The sequence below is a fragment of the Saccopteryx bilineata genome, chromosome 3, assembly GCF_036850765.1.
Source record: "Saccopteryx bilineata isolate mSacBil1 chromosome 3, mSacBil1_pri_phased_curated, whole genome shotgun sequence".
NCBI classification, from domain to species: Eukaryota; Metazoa; Chordata; class Mammalia; order Chiroptera; family Emballonuridae; genus Saccopteryx; species Saccopteryx bilineata.
The window spans coordinates 51,297,571-51,317,499 of NC_089492.1; the positions used below are offsets into that span (position 1 = coordinate 51,297,571).

Below are 19,929 nucleotides of genomic sequence, written 5' to 3' on the forward strand. Positions count from 1 at the left end.
GACTAATGAACAGATTTCCAGATATATGTAAATTATACACACATATTCTGCATTCATTTTCTTTGTATACGGGGGTATAAGAAAGTCCTTTCCCCTAAATTCTTAAAAATAAAGTATACTATTGATTTAATTTTTCCCAGTTTTAAAGCAAAGTTATTTTAATTTTACATTTTCTTAATCTTGAGTAGACTAAACAGCTATTCACATACAGGCTATTCATTTTTTTTCTGTGCTCTGTCTATTCATACTGTGCTTATTTTTCTAATGAATTGTTTGCCTTTCTAAAAATTGACTTGTAGAAGTGTTATTTCCTCTGTATGAAAGACAAGCTGAGAACTACATTATCCAGCATCCCCTCCCAGTAAGTTCTGGTAGGTTCAAGTTTGTCAACAAAAAGTATCCACACAAAAACTGGAGTAAGAGTCTATCCATTCTCCAGAGATTGTTATGCTCAGACATGAGGGCAACTTAAGATTCATAAGGGGTTTCTAAGTAACCTACCTGTATTGGTGTCTCAGTAGACAATTGGTATATGTCTTCTAAAAATTGTAGCTGATTCCTAATTAGCCACCAAATGTGGTGCTCCAAGTGATTTTAACCCATAAATACCCGGGACTTACACTTCATTACTCTTCAATTCTACTAACTAGCTCTCCCCAAATTTATGTAAGTTCTAATTCTAATAGTAAACTTTTTAACACTGAAATATTTAAAAGAGGTTCTGTTTTCTAAGCTCAATCCAGAAAGATACAAATATAATCTTAGGGGGAACAAACCCTAAAAATGGGAATCTGGAATTCTCTGATCTGCTTTTATCTGAAGGCAGTTAATGAACTCACCAATAGTGCAAAATGAAACTTTGGTAGACCATGGCATTCCATGGCAGAAAGGCTGACAACTGTGTGTGTTTCTGGGACCAAATACCTAAAGGCAAGGTTTTGGAGATGTCCCAGTTGTTGCGCAAAATCACAACAAACCTCCCTTAGCAGCGGCAGCTTCTTCTCCCTTATGAGCCTAGTGTTCCCTTTCCTGTCGTTCCCTTCTCAACAAGTTGATTTTTCTCAACAACCTCTCCCACCATTTCATTACTCCCAGACCTACTGCTGCATTTAAATCCCAGGCAGGTTCCAAGAAAAGTTTTAAAGGAGGAGTAGCTGCAATTCCAAAATTTTTCATTTATTTTGGAAGAAACACAGGAAATATGTATGGAAATAGATCCAATAGGAGTTAGACCAAGAAGAAAAAAACAAAATGTTAAAAAAAGCCAAAATTATTTGCATGAATGTTCTTACCAGAGCTTCTAATTTCAATGTTGGCTATTAAGTTTGCTAGGTTGACAGCCAGAAACCTGGAACTAATGGCTAACAGTAAACAAAACTAAGATGCCAAGATGAGATACTCTAGACCCACATGAATGCAATCAATGGCCTGCAGGCCAGATCCAGCTTGTTACCACCTGTTTGTGTAATTAAAGATATACTGGAACACAGACATAACCACATATTGTTTCCCTCTCTTGCCATAACAATAAAGTTGAGTTAGCTCACATAGAGACCATCTGGCTTACAGAGCCTAAAATATTAATAATATGACACTTTACGGAAATATTGTCAACCATTCCCTACACCAATGTTTCTCAAAGTGTGATTGATCCATAGAACCCTGGGATTAACGAGAACACTTTTAGGGGATCAGTAAGGTCAAAATCATTTTCACAGTAATGCTAATTTGATGTCTTTTACATCTTGACATTTTCAGATAAAACCGATACCTTCACCAAGATTAAAGACATTAATACCAAACTGAATGTCTAGTTATCATATCCTTTACTTCAAGGTATTCAAAATGAAAAAGAATGCAGCCCTGGCCAATGGCTCTGTAGATAGAGCACTGGCCTAGCGTATGAACATCCTGGGTTAAATTCCCAGTCACACAGGAGAGGCAACCATCTATTTTTCCCCTCCTCCCTCTCAGCATCCTCTCCCTCTTCTCCTTCCACAGCTAGTGGCTCAATTGTTCAAGTGTGGCCCTGGACGCTGAGGATAGCTCTGTTGAAGCACAACAGCCTCAGTTGCTAAAAATAGCTTGGTACGCGAACATCAGCCATAGATGGGCTTGTCAGTTAGATCCCAGTTAGGGCACATATGGGAATCTGCCTATCTCCCCTATACTCACCTTAAAAAAAAGAAAGAAAAAATAATAATGCAGGTTTATTCTGAAATATTTTGATGTAGTAAAAATTATTAACATTATCAAATCCTGACCATTAAGTACACATTTTAAAAATATTCTGTGTGGCAAAATGATAAGTACATAAAAAAGCCCTGCTGCCATTTACAAAGTGTCTGTCTCATAGAAAAGCATTTGTATAATTGTTTTGGCTGCATACAGAACTAGGTGCTTTTTTCATGATATACTTCCCAATTTGAAAAGTAACAATCTTTATAATTATTCAGACTTGGGTTTTAGACTGACATTTTTTTCAAAAATGATCAACATGGGCCTGTTACATTAATAAACTGAGGAATTTGTTCCCAAGGATAAAAATGTAACTAGTATCTGCCACTATGAGCTTTGAGAACTTCCCAGTATCTAAGATCTTTCTTATAAAACATCAACATTTGCAAGCTCTGTTTTACTCAATGAACCAGTGTTTTCCAAACGAAACAAAATCAAGCACTGGTAAAATACTGATTCAAAGTAAAAGATAGTTCAATGAATTTAAGCATAGAGTTAATTTTAAAAATTCATCGACAGAGATTCATATTCCTCAATAAAACTGAAATTTAAGAAATTATCAGTTGTTGGATTTTGATTTACTACCAAGGAACAATATCCACAATTATCTGAAAGGTTATTTAAATGTTCTTCTGTCCAATTCCATGTATGTAAAAGGTTGGATTTTCCATATACAGGGGTCCTTGGGTAACGAGTCTCGACATACGTTTTGAGTTCACAACACTCACTCCCATAAAAACTTAAAAAAAAAATTGAGACGTTTCAGCTTACATCAGCGTCATACTTACGGATTACATGGGCGAACCAGTCTGGTTGTATCCGGCAGAAGAATACGCAATGATGCAGCCAATTATGAGGGAGTTGGCATCCCCTGTACATTTACCTACACCATTTTGAACTGTTAAAAGCCCAACTGTTCCGTTTGTGTTGCTTTATTTGGTAACTTTTTTGTCACCTTATCATGGCTCCTAAACGAAAGTCAGAGTCTTCAGATGATAGTGCTTCGAAGAAGACGAAAGCCATCACGATGGATGTCACAGAGCTACTGGCATCACATGAAGAGGAGCTGTCTGCCGAAGATGTCATTAAGCTAGAGAAGCAGTTGATTGAAGAGGAAGAGATAAAAACCCCAGAACCCAAGAGATTTACCACCAAGGGTCTGGTCTGGCAGGGGTTTTTCTATGGTAGAGGATGAGTTGGCAAAATTTCAGGCTGACGATCCCAGCGATGACAGATTCAGTAAGGTCTACCGAGCTGTTATGGATGCCTTCCGATGTTATAGGCAGATTTTGGAAGAGAAGTCATCAAACTTCCAGACTAGCCTGGAACAATTCTTTACAGTAGAGAGATCTGCAACAGATCCTGTACCCTCTCCATCAGCTGCTTCTCAAGATGATATACCTGTAGTACAGGTAGAATCAACTCCAGCATCTCCTGCATGCTCCTTAGACAATCCTGATTCACCTATCTCTAGCACCTTCTGCAGGTTCTCTTGCCTCTCCAGCTTCCCCTGCCCAATAGGTCACTCTCTCCCACCTTACAATGCCCCTTCTAGTGTGCAAGCCAACCAAAGGATTAAAGACACAAAATTTCTTTTTACACTCATTTTTTGTTACTACAGTACAGTGTACATTCATGTCCTTTTCCTTTTTCTGTGGCTTAGTGGTATTTTTATGTTCTGATTATGATTTTACAACTGTGTTAGGATAGGTAAATGACTTAGGTTAGGGTGTGTTTCAACTTACACCAAAATTCAGCTTAAGTCACTGTTGTAGGAACGAAACTGTGTCATAATCTGTGAACCCCTGTACTTCAATCAAAAGATATTACAACAGATTGCATGCAGAAGCAGGAATGAGAATCCACTATGCCAAATATAGAGATTTGCAAATATATAAAACAATACAATTCTTTTCATTAATAATTGTTTCAATTTCTAATGCAGAAAATGTTGATAATTCATATAAACAATCACTTTGGGGTCCTCAATAATTTGAGTGTGTAAAAGGGTACTGGGGCCCTGGGTGGTTGGTTCAGTGGGGTACAGTGTCAGCCTCGAATGTGGACATTCTGGGTTCGATTCCTAGTCAGGGCACATAAGAGAAGAGCGCATCTACTTCTCCATCCCTCCCTTCCCACTCTGCCCTCTTCTCCCACAGCCATAGCTCAACTGGTTCAAGTGCATTGGCCCTGGGCGCTAAGGATAGCTCCACGGAGCCTCAGTCTTAGGCAGAGTTGCAACTGCCCATGCTTCATTGTGAGCATGGTCCCAGATGGGGGTTGCCAGGTGGATCCTGGTCATGGCACATGCAGGAGTCTGTCTCTCTCTCTCCCCTCCTCTAAACTTGGAAAAAAATAAATCAATGAATGAATGAATGGGTACTGAGACCAAATTACACGTGTGTACGCACAACACAGAATAATGTGTTGAAGACTACATGTGACCAGCAAATCTTCATATACTTACTATTTGTTCCTTTAAAGCAGTGATTTTCAACCTTTTTTGAGCCACGGCACATTTTTTACATTTACAAAATCCTGGGGCACGCCACCTACCAAAATGACACAAAATGACACCCTAACACAGTACATATTATACATATAGTTAATAATATAGTTTCTAAATGTATTTATACTCACACCTGACCATGTCTCACGGCATACTAGTGTGCCGCGGCACACTGGTTGAAAAATACTGCTTTAAAGAACAAATTTACTGACCCTTGGTCTACAGAAAGGCATCCAAAGAATGATGGTGATAGGTATACTGGAAATTATTATACATACCCTGGGAGGGGCTAGAGAATACTAATACTCCCTTTGCCAAGGCTTTGAGAAATACAACTTCAAAAGGCTCTGTAGTGGTGCTCTACAGGACAGGATAATAGAGGGAGGTAAAACCACTGAAATTCAATGAATTTTATGAGAATAACAGAATTCTGGAGTGACAGAAGCCTATTATTGACCCCTAACCAGAGACATGATGTAGTTAGTGCCTGCCATTAGAGGAAGCCCAGAGCAGTGATCAGATTTGACCAAGATAAATCTGACAGTGGATACCCTTAAGGATATAATAGAATGGATGAATAAAGGCTCATTAAAATTGTTTGTTTCTTTAAAAACTCAGTATCTGTTAGGAGAGCTAACTTAAATTTAAAAACTCACCATCTCTCAACTCAATTCCAAGACCTGAGTTGATAATAACCAAAATTTTTTACTGTCAAGTCTTTATAGCCTTCACCAAAATCACCTGTGGTGATTTTCCATGTGCGTATGTATTCAGGAAAGGTAATTATCCAACTCTGGGGGACTAATGAACACTGGCTCTGAGGGGATTCTAATGAAACTGTGGTCCACCAGATTACCGATGATCAGGTGGTAAGTGGTCTGGGCCCAGTCGGGGGCTCATCATAGAGCTATTTCCTTACATCCAGAATCTGCAGTAAAACAGACATAAAAGCAACCAATGAGGAATCATTGCTGGTCCTCTTACTCATAGAATGAGGACCATTATGGTAGAATTAACCAAGTAAAATCCCTAAAACTGTTTCTCATTTCAAATGACACAGGGAAAAAGATTTCTATTATATATTTATTTGATTCTTATGCCCTGTAGTAAGCATAAAAACATGTAATAAATTACCATGAATTTTTAAAAACATTTTTTAAAACAACTCTTATTAATTCATTTTAGAGAGGAGAGAGAGAGAAGGGGATAGGAACAGGAAGCATCAACTTCCACATGTGCCTTGACTGGGCAAGCCCAAGGTTTCAAACCAGCAAACTCAGCATTCAAGGTTGATGCTCTATCCACTGCACCAACACAGGTTAGGCCTAATTACCATGAATTTAATCAGGCAGTAACACCAGTAAAACTACTGTTTCACATATGACATCTTTTCTGAAGCAAATCGACAATGTAGCTACTGATGTGGTATTTTATTCCCTGTCTATACCTATTAGTATAAAACAGGGGTTGATAAATTTTGGGGGTGTGGGGAGGAGGCAGGGGCAGTACAACTAATAAATGTATTAGCCAGATGATCTCTGTCAAACTACTCAGCTCTGGCAAAAGCAGCCACTGGCAATAGGTAAAGGAATAAGCTTTCTGTATTCTAATATAGGTGACCTGACAAGATCAAGCAGTGGGTTAATTCCCACAGGCCATGGTTTGTCAACCCCTCTTGTAGACCACAAGCAGTTTAATTTTACCTACAGAGCAATGTACTTTCACTGTCTTATCTCTGGATTATAGCAACTCTCTAGCCCTCTGTTAAACTCTAGTTGGCATGGATACTGGTTTTATTGCTATTCCTCAAGATGCCATACTAATACATTGACAGCAATATGCTTCTTACACCTAGTAAACAAGAGATAATTACCTGAGCTTACTAAGGCAACAAGTGCTAGAAACTGAGCAATAAAGCCCACAAAAAGTCAGGAGTTCATCAGCATAAAAAAATTTCTAAGTATCCAATGGTCTGAGCATGTGAGATGTTCCGTCTACTGTGAAGAGATAAGCTGTTGCTAGATGATCATCTCTAAATTTCGGATGCAATATATAGTACAGGCCTGACCTGTGGTGGCACAGTGGATAAAGCGTCGACCTGGAAATGCTGAGGTTGTCGGTTCAAAACCCTGGGCTTGCCTGGTCAAGGCACATGTGGGAGTTGATGCTTCCAGCTCCTCCCCCCTTCTCTCTCTCCTCTCTCTCCCTCTCTGTCTCTCTCTCTCCCTCTCTCTGTCCTCTCTAAAAATGAATAAATAAAAAAATAAAAAAATAAATTAAAAAATATATATATATAGTACAATCAGGTATACTGCTATGACTCATTTATCAAATAATTTATAAGGCTGTCTGTTCTGTGAAAGACCCACAGCAATGCTCTTGGCAATAGGTCCACACTTACATTTGAGTTGCTCTGCCAGTTGAGGCTTATTACCCAGCAGATGCTTGAAGGGCCTGCAGCAGAAATGAATATAATATATGGAGCTTCCAGCAAGTCCTTTAAGAGAATCTATTGAGACCCTTAGGATTTTTGAAAGAGGTAACTATATATTTTCCTCTTGTAAAATGGCTTGCTACTGGGTCTTTTTAGAAATTGAAAGACTGGCCTGACCAGGCAGTGGCACAGTGGATAGAGCGTCGGACTGGGATGCGGAGGAACCAGGTTCGAGACCCCAAGGTCGCCAGCTTGAGCGGGGGCTCATCTGGTTTGAGCAAAAAGCCCACCAGCTTGAACCCAAGGTTGCTGGCTCCAGCAAGGGGTTACTCGGTCTGCTGAAGGCCCACGGTCAAGGCACATATGAGAAAGCAATCAATGAACAACTAAGGTGTCGCAATGTGCAACGAAAAACTAATGATTGATGCTTCTCATCTCTCTCCGTTCCTGTCTGTCCCTGGCTATCCCTCTCTCTGACTCACTCTCTGTCTCTGTAAAAAAATAAATTAATTAAAAAAAAAAAAGAAATTGAAAGATTGATCATGGTCTCCTAAGTTACCACATTATCCGAGTTGCTGGTCATAAAGTAAATACCATCTAACTCATCAACCAATGAAGTACTCCAGCATCGAGTATATGTTGCATATATAGGACGGAGCTCAAACAAGTCCTGATGACACAAATAAGATCCAAGAGGTCCAGGTTCCCAAGGTTCTTACTCCTGCTACATTGCTTCTTTTCTCCATCACAAGTATGTCATTCAATATGAAGGGGGGGGGGGGTGTGTGGCAGACCTGATTTCTTGATAATTCTGCACAATATGCTGACACTATTAAAACGCATAGTTTAACTATTAGAGCCCCACTGAGTGATCCTGAAAAACAGTAGTGAAAAAAATCTTCCCAGTAGCTATATGTCAAGCAGTGTACTTAAAGTTTCCTAGGAGGAGAAATGGTCAGGGCTATAAATCTAGTGATTCATGGATACTCGCCAATGACTTGACTGGACAGTGAGAGACTTGGAAGATTTGTAGAAGAGAAACATGGATGAACCTCTTGAAATGGGCACAAGGTATGAGGGTATGTAAGTCCTCTCAGTATATTATGTCCCATGGCAAGAAATCTCATAACAATCAGATGGGCAGGTTGAACAATCTTTATCAAATTCTTTAGCCACATCAGTCCTGTTCAAAATGTTAATGACATCCAGAAAGCGAGGTTATGTATGGGCTCAGTAATTTGGACTTCCATACATCTGGTCACTAACACAGCCCGCAATATTGTAGTGCTCTTTCAGAACACCAGCCAGTCAGTTGATAACAGTCAACTACCCCTGACTATTTCCATCATGAAAAAAGACAGTAATATGTTCTCATAAACATAGCCCATTAGTCTCCAAATAATTTTACCTTCTATGCCAACAATTTTTCTGCAAGAAATATCACTCCAGAATTTATAAAATGCCTTGTTCACTGCTATAGTATGTATTCCACTAAAATTGCTTCTGAAGAGTGTTTTTATCGTGAAGGTTGGGCAGCGATGACCTCATGCCCATGGGAGTGACTGATCTCAACACATATGCCAATCCCTAAAGCAGCTGGCCTGATAAAATTGTAGATCAAACTATTGAAAACTCAATTACAGTATCAGATGGGTGGCGTTTTGCATGGCTAGGGTGAAGAATGCAGAACATGCTCTGAAACAGACACTACTCTTGTGAGACTAATTCTCCCATAGTTAGAATACATGGGTTGGGGAACTGAGGATAGAAATTAGACTAGCTATTCTATTAGTCCTAGAGCCATTAACAAAAATTCTGCTTCTTGTCCCTACAATTTTGGGACATGGTGATTTACAGAGCAGATATATAGACACACACACACACACACACACACACACACACACAAGTTCCTGTATCAAGAGATACAACCAGGGTTCCAAGGAACTGGAAACTTAAACTACCACTTGGTTAATTAGGGCTCCTCATGCTACTGAACCAATAGGGAAAGAAGGTGATTGTAATAACGTAATTGAACTAAATTATCAATGGAAAAGTTTCTCCAAATGAGGGAAGGGATTAATATTAATGGAAGTCAGGGGCTTTTCTAGGGTGTCTCTTGGCAGTGCCATGCCCAATGATAAAGAGTCAAATGAAAAATTACAGCAACTGTATTGTAGGAAGGACCATTAATGAGTCTCCTCAGGATCAAAAAGTAAAATCAATGCAGGTAATGTCTATGGTAAAAAGTGGAGCAGGTACTGGAAGAAGGCTGTAAATACCTACTAGAGTTAAAAGGCTAATTATAGAAATAAAGACTATAGTCACTAAGCCTATATATATTAATTTTTTGTCTTTTTTCTTCTCCCATTCCCCTAGTACGTAACATGTGTTGTGCTAATGGTAGTTAATCCTATATTACAGCATTTAACTTACAGAATATCAAAGAGAGGTTGTGTCTCTGAGAAACACAAATGATTATGAATGAACATCAATATGTTCACTCCAGGATGGCTAGAATAAGTTTGAGTCTCACCTTTTGAAGAGAGGGTTAGGATATCTGAGGAGACATGAGACATATAAGCAGAATCATGTTAGACTGAAAGAGAACATTGTGTCTTTATTTGGAAGTTCAATATGGGTAAAAGAGATATGTAAGATTACTGAGTTTAAAATGATGTGTACAGTGCTAGACTGTTGTCATTTTGCCACTGCACTTCCCCTTTTCTAGAATTTTATCTGCAATGTAATGCAGATTCTATATTTTTCAGAATCCTCTTTGTAACTTCAAGTTTGCCGATGAAAGAACACATACAAGGTTTGGAAAGTAGGAAAGCAGCTTTCCATAGGTGGCTGTATTCAGATGCAGTTTCACAGTAGCTTCCTGTCAAGTAAATGAGACCTAGCGTATTATGTGCTACAGATGGAGCCACAACTCGGGCTTGAGGGGATTCTTGGATGTTGCAGCAGCTTTTCAGTGAGCAATGGAAACCATAAGCTTTGGTGGATGCTCAGGGCCTCTCTTCCTCGTATGTCACTTAGATCTTTCCTGGCCTTCAGTAGTGACTACCTCCACCTTACCTGCCCCAGTTCTATAAACATTCATGCAGGTCCCAACTCCTATATTAAGGCCTTTAATTCCCCCAAAATACATAAAGAATTTCTGTTTTCAAAACAGATAAGGTTTAACTGTATACAAATATATGAATATTATATAGTAGAGATTCAATCACAAGAGATTATATAAATGTGATAAGGGAAAAAACAAAGGTTAGGATATATAATATATATATAACTACATATTCACTTGAAGAATTAATAAAAAAACTAATTGATAATGTTCTAGAAAGTTTTTATTAGGCCACAAAACACCTCAATAAATTTTTAATAATAAAAAAACTAAGGAACATTTTTTTCCTAGTAAAAAGCAATAACATCAGTCAATAATAATAAAATTGCAAAACACCCATCACACTATAAAACCTGAAATATAAAAACATTACCTTTGAACCACCAAAAAAATAACTGAAATTTTAGTACTATAAAAAGTAACAATGATAAAACTATATACCTTCAATCTACAATTTAGCCTTTACTAAACACTGCTCAGAGAAAACTATTATCATTCATATATACATACATACATACACAATTCAAAAAGAACAAAATTATTTTCAATTGAAGAATTTAGGGAAAAAAACTTCACATAAACCAAAGAAGGAAATTTATAAATTTTAAAAAAGAAAAGAACAAGCTCCTGAAAACATTTGAAATCTTCAAAATAGCATTTCTCTAGAAATCCAAAACTCCATTTTTTAAATTCAATAATAGATTTATGTAGCCTGTTATTTTAATAATGTTTCTAATAAACATTAACTATTTTAAGTTTTTACTTCATAAATATATTTCAATTGCTACATTTACCTAAGATAAATGAGTAAATCAAGGCACTGTGATTATACACAAAATTGAAATTACAATCATCAGTATTTTAATTTTATAATCACAGACTAAAGTTAATTCTTACCTTTTTGCTATTTGATTCTCAAGATGTTTAACTTTTTCTAATAACTCTTTCTCAATAGCTTCTCTCTCCAATTTAAATTCTTTTAGGGCAGCCTGAACAGCTTCTTCTTTTTCACAATTAAGCTTCAGAATTAACTCTTCTCTGTCTTGTTTCTGGTTCATGACGAATTTCTCTTTGTCTTTCTCAAATTTCTGTATAATAGCTTCATACTTTTCTTCTTGTTGGGTGATTTTTTCATCTTTTTGTTTTTCAAGAGCACTCAATGCTGAATCCAATTTACTTTGCAGTTCAGCTATTTCTTCTTTCAGGTTTTTTTCTATTTGAAATGCTTGGTGATGCAATGATGTTACATGGTTTAATTCAGCTTTAAGCATATTAGATTCTTCTTCATGTCTACTAATTAACTCTGAAATACACTGATCTTTTTCAATTGTCATTAAAGTTCTTAGCTCTGCCAAGCCCACCTGATAATTTTCATTATTATCCTGAATCTTTTGGTTTAGTTTACTGATCTCTATTCTCAAATTTTCTGTCTCTTCTTCAAGGAGAGATTTTAAGGTCTCATTCTGCTGGGCTCTACTTTCTTCCAGCAAAATTTTTATTTCATCAGTTTCTGCTTCTTTCAATGCAAGTTCAACCTCTAACTTACATCTCATGTCCGACAAATCAGAAACCTTGAGCTTTAACTCCTGGAGCTGTCGTTCTTTTTCCTGGATAATTGTGGCATGAGACTCTTGTACCTGATCAATACGTTGCTGACTTTCATTTTTTAATTTCTCCAAAGAAACTCTGTGGTCTGTCATAACTTTCTCGAACTCCTGTGTGTGCCTGACATGTAGTGTGTCCTCTAATTCCTTTAGATGACTTTGCTCTAAGCTCTGAAGTTCTGTTCTCAACAACTGGATCTTCTCATCATTTTCAACATGGAGCTTTTTTAAGTCTTTTAACACTGTATCTCTTGACTCTTTCAGTTCTTTAATTTCACAATTTTGAGTGTGCATTATATTTTCCATCTCTAACAACTTCTGGTCCTTCTCATTCTGCAGGCAGATGACAGCTTCTTTTTCATGTTTAACCAAAGCAAATTCATTATCTTTATTTTGTAAAACTTCCTCAAGGCATACTAAGTCACCTTTAAGCTTTTTAATTTTGTTTTCATTTTCTTTACTCTCCTTTATTAGTGTATCAAGTTTGCCTTCATATTCACTTTTTAAAGACTGTAGTTCTTTTTGATGTTTTTCATTTAGTGTTATTTCCACAGAATATTTTACCTTTTCAATAATGTTTCTTATTTCTATTGCTGTACACTTTAAAGAATTTGAAAAGTCACACTGTTCTTTTTGTACAAATGTTCTAAAGTGGCAAAGGTTTTCCTTTATGGTTTGTATAGTGAATTGTGAGTCTTGGGCAACAACCCTACATTTTTCCAATTGGACATTTAGAGAAACAGGATCTCCTGAATCCTCTTTACCACATATATTTGTATCCTGCATACGTCTACTGTCTATTGCATTGATAACTGATGAATAAAGTGACTCCACCATCATTTCTGGACTTTGTGGATCACTTATAGGATTAGGAGATGATAAATTTTCTTCTATTACAAACTCATTCACAGCAGACATAAAATCTGATTCAGGACTTTCTGCTAATGAATCTAAGTCTAATGAAACTTGGTGAATAGTCTGTTCTATGTTTGGATGGGGGATAGTTTCAAAATCAAATGTATGTGCATCAATGCTATCTGGAGACAATTCTTCTAAGGGACATACTGCGGGACATAAGGGATCCTGCACAGTGAGTGGAGGAGGAGTTCTTGGTGAGGTAGTAGTTGTAATTCCTGTTGCATTTTCTATCCTTGGTGTGGAAACCGACTGTGGGGATGTCTGACTCATGGATGCCTGGAAAAGAGAAAGAGAGGTTTATACAGCTGCAGCAACATAAACGTTTTACTGACAAAGTGAACCACCTGAAAGAACTTATCGTTTACCTTTTGTTCACTCAGTAGATCAGTAATGGTCTGTGACATTTCATCCATACTTTGTGCTGCTTTTACCAAATTATGTAGAGCAAGTACATGCTGGTGTAGAGGTTCAAAGTCACAAAGTAAAGGAACCCTGAAACAAAATGTAATCAAATTAGGTTTCTGACTTCTTAATAAAAAGATAAATAACTACAACCAAGTAGTTAATCTATATCAAAAATAACTACTGCACTAATATCTTCTTTCAATCAATACTGGGAATAGCTTAAGAAGCCTAAGATATAATCATTAAAATAATAAATGAGAAACCTCCCAAAGTATGCAAAGTCAGAATAACTACTTAAAAAACTGCACATAACACATTAATTTCCTTATTTCCAGATCATTTTTATGTTCTCTAGAAATTTCCTAAAGCAGCCATAGCAGAGTTAGTCCATCATAAAATAGTTCTGCTCTATGCTGGCACTTCCAAACAGTGCTTGCTGGTGCTACTTTCCACAGCTCCAGAATAATGATTATAAGGTGGAATCTAAAAATAAAATACTAATGACATTTACCTGAGGAATGGCTGAACTTCTGAAGGACAAAACGATTGCAGAAACTGTAAATCTTTTAATGAAATATCTGGAAGTTCACAGTCAAACTTTCGAGGTTTCTGTGTCTACACACACACACACAAAAATAATAATAATTTACCATAAAATATACAGGATAAATTTATAAATGGCCTCTTATTGTAATCAAATTCAGTAAAATAATAAACAAAAATGCTTTAAGTGATCTACTCACGCTTAAGAAATAGAATAAAATAATTAATTAGAAATGAAGGACTATTCAATGACAACGATTTGAGTCTTAAATAACTGGGATATATAAGCTGTTCATAGATCAACTAATGTGCTTGTTCCTGCCCTTTTCTGTTTTCAACATCTCTTTATGGCTATTCTAGCATTTCCACCAATATAAAAGGAATCATTTATTTTAGTAGTTCATAGACTATTCCCAAATTTTTCCTTGACCTATAGAACATCTATTTCTATCACTGATTAGGATTAGTATGCTTTATGGTTTTAACATGATAAAAATAATTTTTTCCCATATAATCCTTCCTTGCCATTACCTTGACCTTTACATTATTACATTTTAAAAAATGCAAACCTTAGTCACCTTCAATTTCTTTTTTCAAATTTATTTATTTTTTTAATTATTTTTTTTTATTATTAAAAGGTGGGGAGGCAGACAAACTCTTGTACGTGCCCTGAACAGGATCGACCTGGCAAGCCCCCTACTGGACAATGCTTTGCCCATCTGGAGCTGCTGTTCCATTGCTCAGTATCTGAGCTATTTTAGCACCATGGCAAGGCCATGGAGCCATACTCAGAGCCCGGGGCAAACTTGCTTGAACTATTGGAGCCATGGCTGTGGTAGAGAGAGAGAGAGAGAGAGAGAGAGAAAGAAAATGGGGGAAGGAGAGGAGCGGAGAAGCAAATGGCTGCTTCTCCTGTGTGCCCTGACCAGAACTGAACGTAGGATTTCTACATGCCTGGCCGACACTCTACCACTAAGCCAACCATCCAGGGCCTCAAATTTATTTATTGTTTTTTTTTTAATTTTCAACTTCTTTTAAAAAAATTATCTGTTAAGTCCTATCATTCGTTTGTAATAAATACAATTTAAAAAATAACTCCATTTATTTCAATCATTACTTAAGAAGATATAGACATGTCAATATGCTCCTCATTAAACAGTTTTCTAGACAAGTGTGGGAACCCTATTACATCACTAATTCTCAGATATTCAAAAACATATACAATTAAAGCCCTAAGAAATCCTACAACACAGAAAACTATTTAATAGTTAATAGAATGTCTGAGTAAAAACAAACAAACAAAAAACCCTACAGCATTTCCTAAACCTTTTTGATGGTGGAATCTGGTTTAGAAATATAGCCAATTTATTATTCATGGTTTCTTTTTTAACTATTAAGTGAGAGGCAGGGAGGCAACAGACTTGCACATGCACCCTCAGCGTGATCCACCCAGTAAGTCCCTACTAGGTGATGTTCTGCCAGCAGAGGCCATTGCTCTGTTGCTCAGCAACCGAGCTATTTTAGCACCAGAGGCCAAGACCATGGAGCTATCCTCAGCACCCTGAGCCAACTTTGCTCAAACCATTCAGGCCATGGTTGGGGGAGGGAAGGGGGGTAGGGTGGTTGCTTCTCCTGTGTGCCCTGACCAGGAAATGAACCAGGAACTTCTACAAAACAGGCTGATACTCTACTGCTGAGCCAACCAGCCAGGGCCTATTTTTCATGGTTCAATGAAAAAGCTACCTGAGAGTCATCCTATTCTGATTTGTTAAAATAAATAAAAGAAAGGGGGTCAATGGGTAAGAGAATGAAAGGAGAAAGAAAACAGGAGAGGACAGGAGAAAAGGGCAAGACATGAAGGAAAAGGAGAAGAGATAGAAGAAGGAAGAGAAAGACAAAATATAAGTAAGAAATTGGTTCCTATCAATCTTCAGTGTCAATAAGACATCCTTCTATGTTATAAGACTTAGATCAAAAAATAAAAATAAATTTTAAAGCTTTATAACAAGTAGTGTTTGTAACAAAACATTTTTAAGTTGGTAAAAAAAAAATTCTGATAATTCAACTTCTGAAATAAAGGTTTGAATACATACAAAATTTAGTCATAGTAGGAAAATAAATACATACACAAAAGGATGGGGGCCAGGAGTCCAATCCTCTAAACAGGCGATTTCTTAAAAAAGACTTCCCTGTATAAAAAAAATTAAAATATGGTTATTTTACATCTTTATTTAGATTTCAGTGGTGACTAAAATCATATACATGCTATATAATGCTAAATTTCTATTAAATTATCATTTTTTATTAAAAAAATAAACTTAATGAAGAACACTTACTAAATAATTTTCCAAAGGATTCCCTTTTTGACTTTTCAGCTTCATATAATCGCTTTCCATCTTTGACTAAAGCATCAGCCCACTAAAAAGGAGAAAAGTTTATGTCAATATAACATAACAATTCATTAAGGGTCACACACAGTTAAAACAGAATTCAACTTGCATACCTCCCTGTAGTGTTTTATGAACATTTTTCTCCTTACAACTTCAACAACAGCTAAGCAGTACATCTGAGGAACTGTACTAAGAGCTTCAACAATTTTGACTCTTTCTAACAGCTCTAAAACAAGGCGAAGCAAAGCTTGCAATTTCTCTCCATCTTGATCAGCATGAAGCATTACAAAGCAACACCACCTATAGAATGAAATTGAGACATACAAACTATATAAAATAATCTAATTCCAAGTTAATCATTTCAACATAGTGATAAGAGAAAAATATCCCACCACTTAGAAGAAATTAAATAACATCAACTCTAAACATTCTAATTAGATATAACAAAATCACTTACTTCAGTCTGACATGTAGGTTAGTTGCTAGTTCTTGTTTGGCAGTGGTACACTTCTGTTTAATGTCCAACAGTTTTCTATGATTTTGCAACATAATCATCAACTGATTTGCATGACTCAGGCATAAATCAGGTAATACAGATGCATCCTTCAAGTTTTCAGCTCTCATCTGATTAGCTAAAAATCCCTTGAAAGAAAATATTTTAAAAGAAATTAATTTTGTTTCATGAGAGAAATAAATAGTCATTTAGGAGGAAATCTTCATGTTAAACAAGAACTGTCCTACTTTCAAACAAGGTTTTAAAATCTACTCTTTTGAATGTATTCAATAGTATGTGTGGTCACAGCGAAAGATTCAGTTTTTTAGAAACTTATGTTCATTTTATTCTGTTCCATTGTCATGTTAGAAAAAAGTAAAACCCAGGATCATAAGCTACTTATCCAAGGATACATTTAATAGCCCAATTAGAATGAGAACTTAGTTGTCTAGACTCCTAGACACATGATTCTATGAGAGCATGTTAAATAAAATGTGGTCACTGATTTTAAGCTATGAAAAATAACTGATTTAATCTTGACAAATGATGTTAAATAGTATAATGTATACTTCCCCAAATAAAAAACAATCAAACTGACTTTGCACTTTTTATTGAAAACTCATTACTCTTACTTTACATCATTTTGTTAAGTAAAAAAGGGATTGTCCTTAAGCTATAAATTAACTTAGATTTGCCATATTTAAGCCTTCTTTTCTATATGCAATGAGCCAAATACTTAAAAAGTATCCAAAGAGCTTATAATCTCTTTGATAACCTCTTGATGAGGTTATTACTAAGTATTTTCCTGTTCTATTTACTAAGTAATTAGTGTTATATAAATCTTAAGATTTGCACATCCATCTGACTGCCACACTTGCAATTATAAATAATTATCCTTTGGGTGATTTAACCATACTGATCAGGAAAAAACAGCAAGTGTGTCTTCCTAGTCTCGGGTAGTTCTCTCATTCTTTTGTTTCATGTTTTCCAAACTATCAGGAAATTACTTAAATTTAAATGATGTATATTTAAAATTAAGCCAAAATAATTTATATATAAAAATATGACAATTTTAACTCAAATTTTATAGCTTACTTTTCTTTCAGCATGCTATATACTCAACTGTGGTTATACTTTTTCTGTAATTTCAGTGATTTAAAAATAACGTATTTCTTTTATCACCTCTGACAAAGTCTTAATAGATTTTTAATTAATTTTTACTGCATCTAAGAAAAATATAAAATCAATACCCAAATCTAAATTATAGACCATTAATAAAGGATTTCCTGATACTGAAAGCACATACTTGTTAAGTACAGCATACTAAGACAAAATGTAACTGATCTGATTAAGACTGCCAGTTCAGAGAAAGCATACCAGCTGATATGTTTAAAATCCTCCCCTGTGTAAATCCATGTCAACCACACACACAAAGATATATTAGTGAAAAACTGCTCCAATGACCACATACCACATAACTTCAATAGGTTATTCCCCACTTCTCATGCACACCTTGAGAATAATCTTATTATATACCCAATTTCTGTAATAGCCAGATTCACTCAGACAAACCCACTTGAGATCCATCCATTTTAGGGCCTTGATTTCTATTTTACAATTTGCTCCCAATATATAACCAGGTTAACAAGATGATTTCTGAACACATCCATATTAAGAAGTATGTACAGACATCAAGAAATATTAACTGAAAAATCATTAAATAAGTATTTATTTGTCTTTCAAAATCTAAGGTGACCATATCATTGCAGGTATCAAAATCAAAACAAAAAAAATTTTTTTAACTAAGAATATTGTCTTTAATTATAGTAAGATGTTCTAAAAATTAAATTATATGAGCAGCTACTGCAGTAGAAAACATTGGCAAAAGCTGCAAATAAATGAGGGGAAGAGAAGATGTTTACACAGGACACTTCTATGATCACAAGGTATCAAAAATTAGATTTTTAACTTCCACAGGAACCATATAGGGGATGTCCAATAAATTTTATTTCAGTTTGGTTTCCAAAAGGTTTGAAAGTCAAGACTTGAAAAGCAAATAAGAAAAGCTCTAATTTTAAAGAAATGAAAATTATTTTGAGAAAATAAAAAAGTACTGTTACCCCCTTTATCACAGTAACTATACTTCCAAAGAAATTACTTATCCTTGTAGGATAAAGCTTCATTTGTTGAATCCAATGCAGATTTGAGGATAACATCAAAAGTAGATTTTTTAAAAATGCAATCAAATATAAACCTATTCTGTCTGATTAGAAATAGTAGCATTATTTTTAAAAACCAAGAGATTTGCAAGAGAGAGAGAAAAAAATATGTGTATATTTATATATACATATATAAAAATATGTGTATATTTATACATACATATATATATATAAAAGAACTGGAACTCCTGGTTTATTCAATTTAAAAAACAAATTGAATACATAAAAAAATCTGGAGCTTTAAGGGAATGATGGGTTCATAAAATAAGCTATGAAAAAATGACTAAGATATTTAACTAGATCAAAATTAAAATTTTCTGTAAAAAAGCTTACCACTATGAACAAAGATATAGTACCTATATTATTTATATCACAGAATTTTCCAGACTATATTTAATAAATTCTTACAAAAATATCAGTTTAAAAAATTTTTGGCAAATGACAATTCAGAGCAAATACATGGCAAATTGCTCCTAATTGCTAGGACTGTTGATTGATATTTCCTTTATGGGGGGTATTATAACATTATCAGTTAATATTTAAAATGCACAAATACTTATACTGGCAATTCTATTATTGAAGACTGTGCCTAAATAAACGCTAAGACAATACTGAATGTTAATTGTAACAGAAAAATTTAAAAACTAAAAATAAACTGCAAAACAAAATACTATTCAATAGAATATGCACATAAAGATGCATTAAAATATTAAAACAATGTAATTAAAAAAATAGAAATAATCTAAATGATCAAGAATGGTTAAAAAAATTATTTGAGCCTAACCTGTGGTGGCACAGTGGATAAAGTGTCAACCTGGGATGCTGAGGTCACCAGTTCAAAACCCTGGGCTTGCCCGGTCCAGGCACTTACAAGAAGCAACTACGAGTTGATGTTTCCTGCTCCTACCCCCACTTTTTCTCTCCTCGCTCTAAAATCAATAAATAAAACCTTTAAAAAAATAAAGAAATGCAGTGTTTCATTCATTTTATTGAGGGTTAAAAGAGAATAACCTTAGGGAAGAAGCAAAGGATCAAGAATTCAGAGTTCT

The 19,929-nt window shown here is 35.5% G+C and overlaps 1 protein-coding gene across 4 annotated transcripts in view; it reads right to left on the reverse strand.

Moving 5' to 3' along the window:
• The window catches only part of RB1CC1 (RB1 inducible coiled-coil 1), a 118,029-nt gene that overhangs the window by 38,092 nt on the left and 60,008 nt on the right, over nt 1-19,929 (reverse strand). For all 4 annotated transcript variants that reach the window (XM_066266121.1, XM_066266118.1, XM_066266119.1 and 1 more), the window contains 7 exons: nt 16,626-16,810; nt 16,282-16,468; nt 16,115-16,196; nt 15,906-15,967; nt 13,747-13,850; nt 13,196-13,322; nt 11,206-13,106 (listed from right to left, as the gene is read on the reverse strand). In XM_066266121.1, the coding sequence (XP_066122218.1) occupies nt 11,206-13,106; nt 13,196-13,322; nt 13,747-13,850; nt 15,906-15,967; nt 16,115-16,196; nt 16,282-16,468; nt 16,626-16,810 (2,648 nt within the window). The remainder of the gene's footprint in view (nt 1-11,205; nt 13,107-13,195; nt 13,323-13,746; nt 13,851-15,905; nt 15,968-16,114; nt 16,197-16,281; nt 16,469-16,625; nt 16,811-19,929) is intronic.